General features: G+C 41.3%; 1 protein-coding gene across 1 annotated transcript in view; it reads left to right on the plus strand.

Moving 5' to 3' along the window:
• The window catches only part of fer1l6 (fer-1 like family member 6), a 395360-nt gene that overhangs the window by 321720 nt on the left and 57358 nt on the right, over positions 1-16282 (plus strand). Inside the window, exons 28-30 of the mRNA XM_063059547.1 lie at positions 2151-2202; positions 8937-9037; positions 14268-14399. Of these exons, the coding sequence (XP_062915617.1) occupies positions 2151-2202; positions 8937-9037; positions 14268-14399 (285 nt within the window). The remainder of the gene's footprint in view (positions 1-2150; positions 2203-8936; positions 9038-14267; positions 14400-16282) is intronic.

Below are 16282 nucleotides of genomic sequence, written 5' to 3' on the forward strand. Positions count from 1 at the left end.
TCTTAAAGCGAAACTCCAACTCAATGTCAGTGATTGTGAATTACGTAGATTACTCCCAATTATGTTACCCTACAGGCCTACTGTATCCGGTGCTTCTGGTGCTGCCTCCTCTATATCGGTGAGACCCAATGGTGGACTGCTTTGTGCAACACCTTTACAGGCAGGATTTCCCGGTGGCCAACCATTTTGATTCCACTCTCAATTCCCATTCCAACATGTCATCCATAGCCTCCTCTTTTGCCATGATAAGGCCACTCTCAGGTTATATTCCCTCCGAGTAGCCTCCAATCTGATGGCAAGGACGTTGATATCTCCAATTTCTGGTAATTTCTGCCTCTCTACCTTCTCTTTCTTTCTAAACCCCACTCTGGCTCCCCTCTTACCCTTCTCACCTGCTCCTCCCATAGTCCACTCTTTTTCTATCAGATTCCTTTTTCTTCAGTCCTTTATCCTTTCCCTTTAAGTCCTGTTGATAATGCTCAAGTGAGTCAAATAACACCATTTTAAATTTCAGATTATAAATGTAGTTTTCATATCTTGCCCAAATAGTTCAGAAAGTTTACGCATTCAACAGATGGACAATGGAAGAGAGTCTTATTCCATTGTTGGTGGGTTAGCGCAGGGAACACATAGAATGTGCCTCAGTTGGCTTTAATATAGAGTCATAAAGAAATACAGCACAGACACAGATCCTTTGGCCCATCTAGTCTATGCTGAAACCATTTAAGTTGCCTACACCCATCGACCTGCTCTGGGACGATAGCCCTCCATATCCCTACAATCCATGTACCTATTCAAACTTCTCTTAAACATTGAAATCGAGCTCACATGCACCACTTGAGCTGGCAGCTCATTCCACACTGTCACGGCCCTGTGAGTGGAAGAAGTTTCCCTCATGATCCCCTTAAACTTCTCACCTTTCACCCTTAACCCATGACCTCTGGTCCCACCTAGTATCGGTGGAAAAAGCTTGATTGCATTTACCCTATCTATGCTCCCCATAATTTTGTATACCTCTATCAAATGTCCTTTCAATCTTCTACGTTCTAAAGAATACAGTCTTAAAATATTCAATCTTTCCTTAGAACTCAGGTTCTTCAGACTTGGCAACATCCTTGTTAGTGGGGGAAGGAAATTAATCCTGATTAAAACTTCTATAGATGTACCGTGGAGAGCATTCTGTCTGGTATGCAGGGGCAACTGCACAGGACCGAAAGAAGCTGCAGGGGATTGTAAATCTATTCAGCTCCATCTGGGTATTAGCCTACAAAGTACCCAGGACATCTTCAGGGAGTGGTGTCTCAGAAAGGCAGCGTCCATTATTGAGGACCTCTAGCGCACAGGGCATGTCCTTTTCTCACTGTTACCATCAGGTAGGAGGTACAGGAGCTTGAAGGCACACACTCAGCAATTCAGAAACAGTTTCTTCCCCTCTGCCATCCGATTCCCAAATGGACATTGAACCCTTGGACACTACCTCACTTTTTTAAAAATATACAATATTTATGTCTTTGCACGTTTTTTAATAATCTATTCAATGTACATATACTGTAATTGATTTACATGTTTATTTATTATTATTATTTTATTTTATGTATCTTTTTCTCTTCTAGATTATGTATTACATTGAACTGCTACTGCAAAGTTAAAAAATTTCACATCACATATCGGTGATAATAAACTTGATTCAGATTCGGATTTTTCTGCAGGAAGTACTGTATTGTAGCATTATTTACAAGTGTATGCCACCCAGCACACATATACAGTACGTCCTAACAGAATGCCCTGCCACACCCACCCCACTCTCCAACTCACAGACACACTCTCATCCTGCACTGGTCTCTTTTTATCTTTCAGTGCTGCTGTTTCACATATTTATACGACTGCTTGTTTTATTATAATAGTGACAGTGACATAACCATGCACCTCACACTTCCTGTCAACCTGTCCATGCCACTCAGAGATTTGTGCTGATATTATTCTGTGACTGTATGTGCTAAATCGTCACTATGTGTGTTGTGCATGACTGAATGTACTGTGTTTTTCACCTTGGCCCCAGAGGAACATTTTTTCCTTTAGCTGTAAATATGTGTTTGGTTGAACTTGAACTTGATCTAATTCTGTACTTTTAACAACATTTTCCTCTTTAGGCAAAGCTGAAAGGTTCAAGCTCCAGTCAACACACCCAGGGAACTGAGAATGGTGAGACTTTAATGGGAATGGGCATAATGAAGGATTCATATATGTAATGGAAGCATGAAGTTTCTATCTCCAGTGAGCAGGAGGGCTGGCCAGTGCAGATCAAACCATCACATTCTGAAACCCTCTATATTCTGCCCATTTAACAAAATCACAAGCGTTGGAAAAATGTGGCCCATTGACTTCCTCTGAGCTGAATCTTTAACCCACCATAAGAGGCAGATGTAGCAGTACTGTGAATGTGATCAAATACCCTGGGCTATGTTCCAAAGCAGTTATTGTGTCATTGGAACAGCAGAAATGGAAAATGAGGTTAAAAAGCATAATAGTTCAGCCTTTCAGTAAGTTAATGGTGTGCTCAGATGCAGCGGCTTCTACAGGGTCAACCAAAGTGTTCTCCGGGCCTGTGCAAGCGAGCTAGCTGGAGTGTTTGCTGACATCTTCAACTGCTCCTTGCTTCAGCCTAAGATCCCCTCGTGTTTTAAGAAGGCAACGATAATCCCAGTGCCGAAGAAGAGCAAGGTGGCATGCCTGAATGACTATTGACCTGTGGCTCTGACATCAATTACTATGAAGTGCTTCGAGCAATTGGTTATGGCACACATCAACCACAGCCTACCGGTCAACCTTGACACCTTGCAATTTGCTTACTGGAGCAACAGGTCAACGGCAGATGCCATCTCTCAGGCCCTACATTCCTCCTTAGAACACCTGGAGAATAAAGACGCATATGTAAGGCTCCTTTTCATTGACTACTGCTCTGCCTTTAATACCATCGTTCCAAATAAACTGATTCCTAAGCTCCGGAACCTGGGCCTTAGCACTCAGATCTGCAGCTGGATCTTCAACTTCCTCACGGACAGGACCCAGGCTGTAAAAATAGGGGACAAGCTCTCCCCTACAATCACTCTGAGCACCGGTGCCCCACAAGGCTGTGTACTCAGCCCCCTGCTGTACTCACTGTACACCTATGATTGTGTAGCCATGTTTCCATCGAACTCAATATATAAGTTTGCTGATGACACAACAATTGTAGGCCGTGTCTCGGGTAATGATGAGTTTGAGTACAGAGAGGAAATTAAGAACCTGGTGGTATGGTGCGAAGACAATAACCTATCCCTCAACATCAGCAAGACGAAGGAATTGGTTGTTGACTTCAGAAGGAGTAGCGGACCGCACGACCCAATTTACATCGGTGGTGCGCAAGTGGAACAGGTCAAAAGCTTTAAGTTCCTCGGGGTCAATATCACAAATGACCTGACTTGGTCCAACCAAGCAGAGTTCACTGCCAAGAAGGCCAACCAGCGCCTTTACTTCCTGAGAAAACTAAAGAAATTTGGCCTGTCCCCTAAAACCCTCACTAATTTTTATAGATGCACCGTAGAAAGTATTCTTCTCGGGTGCACCACAACCTGGTATGGAAGTTGTCCTGTCCAAGACCGGAAGAAGCTGCAGAAGATTGTGAACACGGCGCAGCACATCACACAAACCAATCTTCCGTCCGTGGACTCACTTTACACCGCACGCTGTCGGAGCAGTGCTGCCAGGATAATCAAGGACACGACCCACCAGCCAACAGACTTTTCGTCCCTCTTCTCTCTGGGAGAAGGTTCAGGAGCTTGAAGACTCGTACGGCCAGATTTGGGAACAGCTTCTTTCCAACTGTGGTAAGACTGCTGAACGGATCCTGACCCGGATCTGGGCCATACCCTCCAAATATCCGGACCTGCCTTTCGGTTTTTTTGCACTACCTTACTTTTCATTTTTCTATTTTCTATTTATGATTTATAATTTAAATTTTTAATATTTATTATTGATTTGCAATCCAGGGAGCGGGAGGCACAGAATCAAATATCGCTGTGATGATTGTACGTTCTAGTATCAATTGTTTGGCGACAAAAAGGTATAAAGATTATTTTTTTTAATGTATTTTTTACAATTGCTGCACATTAAGAACTTCAAGCACTGCAGGTTTACCCCGTCAGCGAATTGCTTGTTGGTGGAGAAACTGAAGCAGCTGGACTTGGTGTGGACCGTGATGCTGCCTGCGACAGAGAGACGTCGCTATACAAAGGAGGTGTGCAGTCTCATAGCGAGTGATTGTCTTAGTCGCTTTTCTTATGATCACAAAACCCTTCAGGACATTGTTAATGAGGAATGCTGCAAGTCCAACTCACTGATTTATTGGTGGGCAGAGGGGGTGCTGCATGGCCTCGGTCATAGCAACGACTAGGCCTCAAGCCGTGGAGTTGCCAGCATGTAGCTGCCCAGAGGGTGGTGGCAGAGTCCGGCACTACAGTAGATGCTGCAGCTGTCTTGTCTTCTGTCAGTGGGGTGCCCGAGCCGATGTGGCGCGGCATCCATGCTGGAGTTGGTATTTCTCCTGGTGTTCGTTCGACAGAAGACAAGACAGTTGCAGCATTCATGAACTCAGGGTTTTGGACTATATTTTTTTGTGATTGTCTTTTCCTACTATCCTACATGTGCTATGTGTGCCTTGTGCTCTGTATGACTGTATTTTGCACCACAGCCCTGGAGTAATACTGTTTTGTCTGGATGTATTCATGGGAATTCATGTATGGTTGAAAGACAATTAAACTTGAACTTAATGATGGAAAGGCAGAGTAGGCTCGATGGGCCAAAGGCCTAACTCCTCTCCTGTGTCTTATAGTTTTATGGCCTTAACACCCGGCCAATTTGTTGGAGTGCCTCTCTGACATACAGTCTGAAGTAAATGCTGTAAAAAGTTAATGCAAAGAAAAATGCACTTCACAACTGCATTTCATGATAAGTTGAGCTGAAGGGATAACAAACATGATTCTGATATTGGTTCTTCTCTGGAGACTACACTGGCCAACCACTTGGTGGAACATCTCCATTCAGTCCACAAAAGTTTTCAGCAGTTTCTAGGAGCCTTCAGCTTTCATTTGGCCTCCCATTTCCACTTTAACTTTCTTGCCTTGCTTAAAGTAAATTCAAACTACACCCATAGTTTTGGACTCCCATGTTTCATTTTAATTGAAGCTACAAAACATAAAATTGGTGCAGAGACCTGAGATGGCTACCAACCTGTTAGAGTGAAATGAGATGTTTGAAGTAAAAAAACAGCTTAGTACAGCCCAGAACATGGAGAGACGGTTGAGTTTCACAAAGGCAGCTAGCACATATTCTTTGGAAGGGAAGACTCAATTGATTTTTTTAAAGAAAACTCAGAAAACAGAAGAATTTAGGGTTCATAAAGAGTGAGTACCAGGTGATAATAATCATTAGAAAAATCAGAAATGGCTGGATATTTTGGAAAGATTAACGAGTTTGATTACATCATGGGTAATTGGTTCATGTATACTGAACTATTGGAATGGTATTTTGAAGCAAATAAGATAACCAACAGGGAGCGAGTGCCAATTTTGCTGACTGCATTAAGGTTATTGAATGAACGCCAAGTGGGAAACAAAAAGCTGATTTTAAAAGTAGATGCAAAGGCCAAAGCCCAGCTGGATGAATGGAAGGCCACAAAGAAAGGAGTCAATGGAGATATAAAAACAGAGAATTTTTCAAATAATGTTGTGGATGAGGTAACCAAGTGCAGAGATTAGATTGTAAAGGATTCAATAGAAGGATTAATGAGAGAATAGTCCATTGAATTAAATGCACCTTCCCAAGATCACGAAACACAAACTAGAAGAAGAAAAAGGAGTGAAGAGATGGAGACGAAAGGTGTCCAGAGCTGTCAGAACGACTTCCTGCAGTCCTAGAGTCAAGTCCTACAACCACCACAGAGGAGGCTCCAGAACCTGAGACTGTTTCACAGCCACAGGCCTCGCCTGCCAAGGAGAGTGATTCCCCCTTGTCAGGAAAGATGTTATCTCACAAGAGTAAGAACTCCTCCACAGTGATTAAACCTTTAGGCCTGAATGGAATAATTTAAAATTTGCTATGCTATGGATGTCTGTATATAGTAGATGTATTATATAGTATACTGTGTATATAGCTGAGATGCATTCTATAATGAGTTAGAATTTTCTAGCAAAGCAGGAAGGAATTATGTATTTAATATTTCAATTATATTTGAATAATCTTGTTTATATATTATTTGATTAAGCATTCTTGTTTGTTTAAATAATTAATTACGTGTTATATGTAAAAACGTTAATTGCAGATGTCATCATGCTACCACAATACATGCACACCTCATTTAAAGTAAACTCGAATTACACCCGTATTCTTTGGACTTCCGTGTTTCATTTGAATTAATTTAATGTTTTAAGTTACAAAGCATAACATACCTCACTTTTTGAAAAGACATTTTTCCAATTTATGAATTCCGTCCAGAGAATTATTCCAGACAATCGGTACCCGGAACATAGGACATCACAGCACAGTACAGGTCATTCAGACCACAGTATTGTGCTATTCTTTTAACCTGCTCTAAGAGCAATCTAACCCTTCTCTCTCACGTAACCTTCCATTTTTCTTTCATCCATGTGCCTATCTAAAAGCCTCTTTAGATCTCCCTAATGATCACACCTCTCTCACCACCTCTGGTAGTGTGTTCCACACACCCATCAATCTTTGTGTTGAAAAACTTACCTCTGACTCCCTCCTATACTTTCCTCCAATTGCCTTAAAATTATGCCCCCTTGTGTTAGCCGTTTTTACACAGGAACAAAGTCTCTGGCTATCCACTTTAGTCTATACCTCTTATCATTCTGTCCTCTTATTTATCACCTCTGTCATGCCACCTTTCATCCTCCTTCACTCCAAAGTGAAAAGGCATTCGCTCAACCTATCCTCACAAGACATGCTCTCTAATCCAGGCAGCATCCTGGTAAATCTCTGCACCCTCTCTAAAGCTTCCATATTCTTCCTATATTGAGGCAAGCAGAATTAAACACAATATTCCAAGTGTGGTCTAACTAATTACAACATTTTCTTTCCTTTCATTTTGTAGTGTACATATTTTTCCCTTGCTGCAATTTCAGAAGTCTTCAGCTCCCATTTTGACCTCCTCTTCAATAAACTTTTCCCTTTTTCAACCTGCACTATTGCCCCTATATCCTTTACTAGCTCTTGAAATTCATCCTATCATGGACCTTCCTTTTGGTTCTCTTTGCAGCTCTTCACCCGCTCATTACATCTCCCTGGACACATGACAGGCCACTGATCTGAATCTCCAACCAGTTTTATCTCCCCCGCAGGTGCTATCTGAACAATGTGTCCAGCATTTCTTTTAATGACACAGAACATAAGATAAATATTACCATTATTTGTTACATGTACATTGAAACGTGCCAAGAAATGTCGGTGACCAGTGGTGTGCCTCAGGGATCTGTTCTGGGACCCTTACTCTTCGTGATTTTTATAAATGACCTGGATGAGGAAGTGGAGGGATGGGTTAGTAAATTTGCTGATGACACAAAGGTTGGGGGTGTTGTGGATAGTGTGGAGGGCTGTCAGAGGTTACAGCAGGACATTGATAGGATGCAAAACTGGGCTGAGAAGTGGCAGATGGAGTTCACTCCAGATAATTGTGAAGCAATTCATTTTGGTAGGTCAAGTATGATGGCAGAATATAGTATTAATGGTAAGACTCTTGGCAGTGTGGAGGATCAGAGGGATCTTGGGGTCTGAGTCCATAGGACACTCAAAGCAGCTGTGCAGTTTGACTCTGTGGTTAAAAAGGCATACAGTGTATTGGCCTTCATCAATCGTGGAATTGAATTTAGGAGCCGAGAGGTAATGTTGCAGCTATATAGGACCCGGTCAGACCCCACTTGGAGTACTGTGCTCAGTTCTGGTCGCCTCACTACAGGAAGGACACGGAAACCATAGAAAGGGTGCAGAGGAGATTTACAAGGATGTTGCCTGGAATGGGGAGCATGCCTAATGAGAATAGGTTGAGTGAATTTGGAGCGACGGTGGATGAGAAGTGACCTGATAGAGGTGTATAAGATGATAAGAGGCATTGATCGTGTGGATAGTCAGAAGCTTTTTCCCAGAGCTGAAATGGTTGCCACAAGAGGACACAGGTTTAAGGTTCTGGGAGTAGGTACAGAGGAGATGTCAGGGGTAAGTCTTTTGCACAGAGAGTGGTGAGTGCGTGGAATGGGCTGCCGGCAACTGTGGTGGAGGCGGAAACAATAGGGTCTTTTAAGACACTTTTAGATAGGTACATGGAGCTTAGAAAAATAGAAGGCTGTAGGTAAACCTAGTAATTTCTAAGGTAGGGACATGTTCGGCACAACTTTGTGGGCCGAAGGGCCTGTATTGTGCTGTAGGTTTCCTGTGTTTCTAAGTTTCTAAATGCTTCATTTACATCAAGTCAAATCAGAGAGGGTTGTGCTGGGTTGTCATGCCTGCAACTCACTCGTTCAAAATGTACATCTTTGGGATGTGGGAGGAAACTGGAGCCAGACTAGCCAGAGGAAGCGTGTGTAGTCTGCTTACAGAAGCTGTAGAATGTTCTGCTGACCACCACATAGAACAATACTGCTCAGGAACAGGTGCTTCAGCTCATCAGATCAGTGCCACAAGCCATAGGTCATTCGGATTATCAAATCTGCTCCATAACCATGACACCAAGCTCAACTGCAGATGGTCTATATCCTTCCATTCCCTGCCTGTTCATGTAGATGGTTCTTTTAATTATCAGTTGTGTCTTTCACTGTGTGTTAGAATGCATTAATTGCTTATATCTCCAAATGATGCTCATTTTAACTTGTTTGTTTAATTTCTAGTATTTGATGTACATGATGCTTTTGATGATGCTGGGAAGAGGAAGAAAGATGAATCATTCCATTGTGGGCAAATGCAGAACTCTTCATTAGCAACTCTGGAGGTAGAGTCCAAAAATTGAATGCTTTATTGTTCATTACCAAAATTTACCAAGTCTGCCTTTCACACTCACTTAAGCCTAATTAGTCATGGCCACACATCATCTATGCAAATGACTAGTGAGGTGACAAGCAACGCACAAAGCATAAAACTTAAACATATTGTTCAATGAGAAAAGTATAATAACTTTAAACTCAATCTGCCATTAACTTCTTGCAGAGGGTGATAAGTCTCTGAAATTCACTTCACTGGTGGGTTGTGAAGGGTGGAACAATGCAGGTATTTAGAAATGAGGAAGATAACTTTTTTAAAAGACTATGGAATTGAAGGTTGTGAGAAAGGAGGGGAGATGAAGCCTAGAGCAGGTCAGCCATCACTGTATACACTCAAAGGCCACTTTAATAGGTACCTCCTGTACCTAACTAGGAAATTGTATACCAGTGAGTCTTGCTTCAGTGGGGAACAAGTTGTTAGAGAAGATCCTGAGAGGCAGGACTTATGAGCATTTGGAGAGACATAAGGTGATTAGGGATAGTCAGCATCGCTTTGTCAAGGGCAGGTCATACCTTATGAGCTTAATTGAATTCTTTGAGTTTGTATTTAACCACATTGATGAAGATAAAGCAGAGGATGTAGTGCATATGGATTTCAATAAGACATTTTCATAAGGTTCCCCATGCAACGCTCATTCAGAAAGTAAGGAGGCATGGGATCCAAGGAGACCTTGCTTTGTGGATCTAGAATTGGCTTGCCCAGGGAAGGCAAAGGGTGGTTGTAGATAGTTCCTATTCTGCATGGAGGTCGGTGACCAGTGATGTTCCACAGGTATCTGTTCTTGGACCCCTCCTCTTTGTGATTTCTATAAATGACCTGGATGAAGATGTAGAAGGGTGGGTTAGTAAGTTTGCTAATGACACAAAGGTTGAGGGTGTTCTGGATTGTTTGCAGGGTTGTCAAAAGTTACGGCAGGACATTGATAGGATGCAGAACTGGGCTGAGATGTGGCAGATGGAGTTCAACCCAGATAAGTGTGAAGTGATTCATTTTGGTAGGTCAAATTTGAAGACAGAGTATAGTATTAACAGTAAGACTCTTGGCAGTGTAGAGGATCAGAGGGATCTTGGGGTCTGCATGCAGGTTGACAGTGTTGTTAAGAAGGCATATGGTATGTTGGCATTCATCAACCATAGGACTGAGTTCAAGAGCCATAAGGTGATGTTACAGCTATATAAAACCCCACTTGGAGTACTGTGCTCAGTTCTGGATACCTCACTACAGGAAGGATGTGGATACTATAAAAAGAGTGCAGGGGAGATTTACAACGGTATTGCCTGGATTGGAGTGCCTATGAGAATAGGTTGAATGAACTTGGCCTTTTCTCCTTGGAGTGGCAGAGGATGAGAGGTGACCTGACAGAGCTGTATAAGATGATGAAGGCATTGATTATGTGGATAGCCAGAGGCCTTTTCCCAGGGCTGAAATGACTAACACAAGGAGGCATAGCTTTAAGGTGCTTAGAGTATGTTCAAAGGGGATGTCAGAGGTAAGTTTTCCACACAGAGAGTGGTGGGTGCATGGAACACACTGCCAGTGATGGTGGTGGAAGTGGATACAATAGGGTCTTCTAAGAGACTCTTATGTAGGTACATGGAGCTTTGAAAAATAGAGGACTATGTGGTAGGCATTTCTAGGCAGTTTCTAGAGTAGGTTACATGGTCAGCACAACATTTTGGGCTGAAGGGCCTGTAATGTGCTATAGATGTCTATGTTCTATGTTCTAATGAAGTGGCCACTGAGGGTAAGTTCGTAGTCTTTTACTGCAGTAGCCCATCAAGGTTTGTTATCACATGTAATTATTTGAATTACGGTCACCTTCCTGTCAGCTTGAATTAGTCTGGCCATTTTCATTAACAAAACCTCTCTCACTCACAGAAATGAAACTCACTGGATGCTTTTTTTGAACTGTTCTCTGTAAACTCTAGAGCAGGGATGGCCAACCAAAAGTGGCACATTGGATGATTAGAAATGGCGCATTGCACCCCAGTGATAATAATAAAAAAAGAAGCCTACTCATGCAAAAAGTATTAACCAAAAACCGATTTGTAGGAAAAAAATCTATAACAGGAATTCAGGTAGGTTAGAGCTAGAAATGGGTTTTACTGAGAATAAATCTAAAACTTAGCAATTATTTTTAGCAATTTTATTATTTCGTGCACATCTTTTGGTGAATGTTATCTTCTTTCACATTAATCTGTTTTCAATTTTTAAAAAGTGTTCATGAGTCCAACTAGGAAAGAAGGACTTTTGTTCTGCAGTCATTCCATAACTGTTCAATACACATTTGATACTTGTTTGATCCTAAGGTGCCAGGCGTCTGCACCAGCGGTGCGTCGCTGGTTTTTGCCAGCCAGTTTACAATTGACACTCGTGCACTACGGAGTCGTGCTTTTTTCGTCCTTTGTGAACATTTGCAGTTTTGTACTTTTTCAAAAATTAAGCCTTGCTTTTACATTCAGTAACCCATCACAGTGCAAAAGAAAATAAGTAAAAGAAAAGCAGAAAGTGATAGCAAGCGTGAATTCAATGAACAGTGGGAAAATGAGTTCTTATTTATAGCGGGTCCGTCAGGAAAACCGTAGTGCATTGTTTGTGAAAACACTTCCTCACATAGTAGAAGGCATGATCTTAGTAGACACTATAAAACACAACATCAGACTGAAATAAAAGGAAAACTGAAGCTAGTGCTTGGGTCTGAGTTACGGAAAGAATATGTGATTAAGAAAAAGAAAGAAATCAAAAAAAGACAAAATATATTAAAAGTCTCATTAAGGTAAGTAATGTTTATCTTGTTTTTATATTAAATCAATATATTATGTAAAAATGCTAAATATGTCTATATTAACATATTTTTACAAGAATTGAATGGGGGTGCAAGAGTTTTATGGCGCATCTGAACTCATGCGTGAAAAATTTGACTCATGGAATGTAAAAAGTTGGCCATCCCTGCTCTAGGGAGTGTACTGTGTGAAAATCCCAGGAGACTGAGATTTTCAAACCACCCTGTCTGGCACCAACAATCATTCCATGGTCAAAATCACTTCGATCACATTTCATCTCCATTCTGATGTTTGTCTTCTCCTATCATTTTGGATCTCCCCCTTCCCCTCCCACCTTCAAATCTCTTACTAACTCTTCCTTCAGTTAGTCCTGACGAAGGGTCTCGGCCTGAAATGTCGACTGTACCTCTTCCTAGAGATGCTGCCTGGCCTGCTGCGTTCACCAGCAACTTTGATGTGTGTTGCTTGAATTTCCAGCATCTGCAGAATTCCTGTTGTTTGCGTTTTACTTTCTATTGTAAGTAGTACTGGAGAGTAAAGACCTTATCAAAGTACAGGAATTCGCAGAGTCAAGTAAAGCTGATATCGTTTGGCGGTTTTGGAGGGGATCGACGTTTATTAAATCTTCGTTCAAGAAATAGTGACCTGCATGAGATAACCTCTGCTAAAGTAGGAAAGGTTGTGCAGTATCTATTCTTCAGAGGAAATGGTCAGTTCCTTTAAACCATTTTATTTCTGTCGTTGTGAATGCTGCTGACAAGGCAGGTTCTGGCTGGGATCAGCAGTAATGTCATGTCTTCGAGGTATTCCTTACTTCAGGAAAGTCTCTCCTAATTGACTGTATAAATCTATTGGACTTTCGAATTTACCGTTCTAAGAACTGTGTTCGAATTTACCACTTTAAGAACTGTTTTCACATTTACCCTTTTAAGAACTGTTCCAGAGTTGCCGTATAGCAGTTAACTTCCGGTTAAGTTAGTCGTTTAAATACATTTCACTATTTTTGAGCAGAGTTTAATAAATGTTTGTTTGTTTTTATGAAACCTGACTCAATTCTATATTCATTGTTGCCGGTCACGTGACACTATGATAACCCTTTCATTCCTGGAATCATCCTTGTGAACCTCCATTGGAAACCTGTTCCACTTATCTTTTGGAGAAGGCTTAGATTTTGTTTAAATTAAATGCACTTCCTTATAAAGCATTTTCCAACTCTTTCATCCAACATAAACAATAACCCTCTGAAGACATAAGAGATGTGAATATTATAATAGCACTTTAAAGCTGCATGATTTTACTGAAGAGAAATTCAGTCCTTTGATTCTCTTCCCATTACATGAGTTTTAAATCATAGAATCATCTTTGCTATTGTCATTAGTGTGCTAGAGCTGCACTGGACAGTGAAGATGCATACATCAGGATGCTCTTCACTGACTACAGCTCTGCATTCAATACTATCATCCCTTCAAAAATAATCAGTCAGCTCTAAGATCTAGATCTCCTTTTGCAAGTGAATCCTTGATTTCCTCACTTGTAGATACCAGTCAGTTCAGATTAGCAACAACATCTCCACCACAGTCACCACAGTCTCCATCAGCACAGGGAGCACCATTGACCTTGAACAAAAAAAACAGACAAAAAATAATAGATACAGTCCAGTCCATGATAGGTAGTGCCCTCCCCATTGAGCACATTTACACATGCAGGAGAGCAGTAGCCATCATTAAGGACCCCTCACGATCCAGGCCCTGCTCGCTTCATGCTGTTGCATCAGGAGCCTCAAGTCCCACACCACCAGATTCAGGAGCAGTTATTACCCCTCCACTATCAGGCTCTTGAACCAGAGGGGATAACTACACTTACCACAATACTGAACTGACTCCACAACCTATGGACAATCTATAAACTCAATTTTAAGGGCACTAAAATTCATGTTCTTGATATTTACTGCTTATTTATTTCTTAGTTTCATTACTTCATTTTCTCTTTTTTTGGATTTGCACAGATTGGTGTCTTTTGCACACTGTTTTTTGTCTGTAGTTGTGGGTGCTTTCATTGATCCTGTTCCATTTCCTTGTCTTTACTGTGAATGCCCACATGAAAACGAGTCTCAGGGTTGTATATAGTGAAATTTACTTTCATTTGATTTAAATTACTTTTGGGGAAAAATATTCCAGTTGTAGCTTTGTCAATGACTTCCCCAGGGTTGGATAAATACTTTAAATTCAAAGTGCAAAGTCACAATGCATATGTTAATTTATATATTCATTCCAAATTCTTGTACTGAAATCTCTTGTGAATAGTGCTTCTGGGAGGCTTCTACATTGCAATTGTACATCACGGGAAATTAATTGCCTTATGATGGATAAAACTGTTTCTGATTTTTTTTTACACTAGGTCTATGAAAATGAATTAGAAAAAGCATTTGACAACTTTAACGATTGGGTACAAACATTTGACCTCTTCCGCGGCAAAGTGGGTGAAGATGACCCAAGTGCAGATGATGAAAGAATTGTTGGAAAGTTTAAGGTGGGTTTAAGTCTGTGTTATCAAATGGTAGCATGTGCCATATGGGAACCACAGTGCTTGGTAGGCATAGGGGAACCTCAGATCCCACTCCTAGTTACACAGCATCCTGATTTGGTAAAACATCCATGTTTCTTCATTAACACTAGAGATTCTGCAGATGCTGGAAGTCCAGAGCAACACACACAAACTGCTGGAAGAAGTCGGCAAGTAACTTTGTGCAGCTTCCTGATGGTGCAGACTCTGAATGTGAATCGTTCTTAAACATCTATAAAACCCTGGTTGAGAAGTAGAGAGAAAGTTCATCAACTGTGGTTTCAGGATGTTCAATTTGTCATCATTTGGGTTCTTCACAAAACCGCCCAAAGCTCATTAGATATTCTAGAAATGAATTTTGTTCCAGGTTAGTCTGAAATACGAAGGGGGAGGGGGATAATTTGGACCCTTTACAATGCATGAACCAGCAGTATCGCTATTGAATTTGGGAATCATCCTCACCAACCAGGACATGCCCTCTTCTCATTGTTACCATCAGGAAGGAGGTACAAATTCAAGAACAACTTCTTCCCCCCCAGCCATTTGATTTCGAAATGGACATTGAACTCATGAACTCCACTTCATTACTTTTTTCTGATTTCTGTTTTGTACCACTTACTTTAATTTAACTATTTAAGATATATATCTCAGTTTTTTTTCTTCTGTATTTATCATGTATTGCATTGTACTGCTGCCACAGAGTAATGAGTAGTGAGAGCGTGGAATGGGCTGCCAGTGACAGTGGTGAGGGTGGATACGATAGGGTCTTTTAAGAGACTCTTAGATAGGTACATGGAGCTCAGAAAAATAGAGGCCTATGTACCCTAGGTAATTTCTTAGGTAAGGACATGTTCGGCACAACTTTGTGGGCCGAAGGGCATGTATTGTGCTGTAGGTTCTATATATTTCTACGTTTCTAACTAGAAACACAGGAGATTCTGAAGACGCTGGAAATCCAGAGTAACACATACAAAATGCAGGAGAAACTCAGTAGGTCAGGCAACAACTATGGCAAGGAATAAACAGTCGATGTTTTGAGCCAATACCCTTCCAGACTGGCATGCTGTGCGCTTGCTGGTCTGGACCCAACTGTGGAACAACGACTGATACTCTCTGTCATGGTGGTTGTGGGCACTGGCTGAACCCAAGAACAGAGCAATGGTAGAATTCCCACAAAGAGACAGAATCAAGGGGTTAGACAGGGATACTAATAGAGCCTTGGAGGGACAACTGAGCTACACTGTGAGACAAATCATTCTCTATAACACAGAAGGACTCTGCTAAAGAGCTAACTAGAGACCCCTTTAAATAATCATAGAATGTGGGAAACACATGCCAATCACAATTAACTTGAGAAGATTAAATTGAAAACACAAGGGCTTAATAGCTGTAGTTAAGATAACAATAAATACAGTTGCTCAAGAAACCTAGAAGATCAACTCTATGGCAAGTCACAGAGGCCTCAGGATCATGGCAAACAGGACTAGAAAGTAAGGAGGAAGAAGCCAGAATTCATCTTCTCTCATCTTCAAAAGAATCCATAATTCTTCTGTTCCTTCATTGTTATTGGGTCCAAATCCTGGGAATATCCTTCTGAGCATAAGCAGATGCTGGAAATCCAGAGTAACATACACAAAATGCTGGAGGAACTCAACAGGTCAGGCAGCATCTATGGAGAGGAAAAAAGAGTCACGTTTTGATCTGAGACTCTTCTTCGGGACTCGTCCTCTTCAACTACATGGTAGGAATAAGTCACCAGAAAGGTTGCATTGGTTCAAGGAGTACACACCACTACTGTGTTAAGGATGGTTTTATAGGCATTAGTTAGTCTCATGAGACCATGGATTTGC

The sequence above is a fragment of the Mobula hypostoma genome, chromosome 9 (assembly GCF_963921235.1).
Source record: "Mobula hypostoma chromosome 9, sMobHyp1.1, whole genome shotgun sequence".
NCBI lineage: Eukaryota > Metazoa > Chordata > Chondrichthyes > Myliobatiformes > Myliobatidae > Mobula > Mobula hypostoma.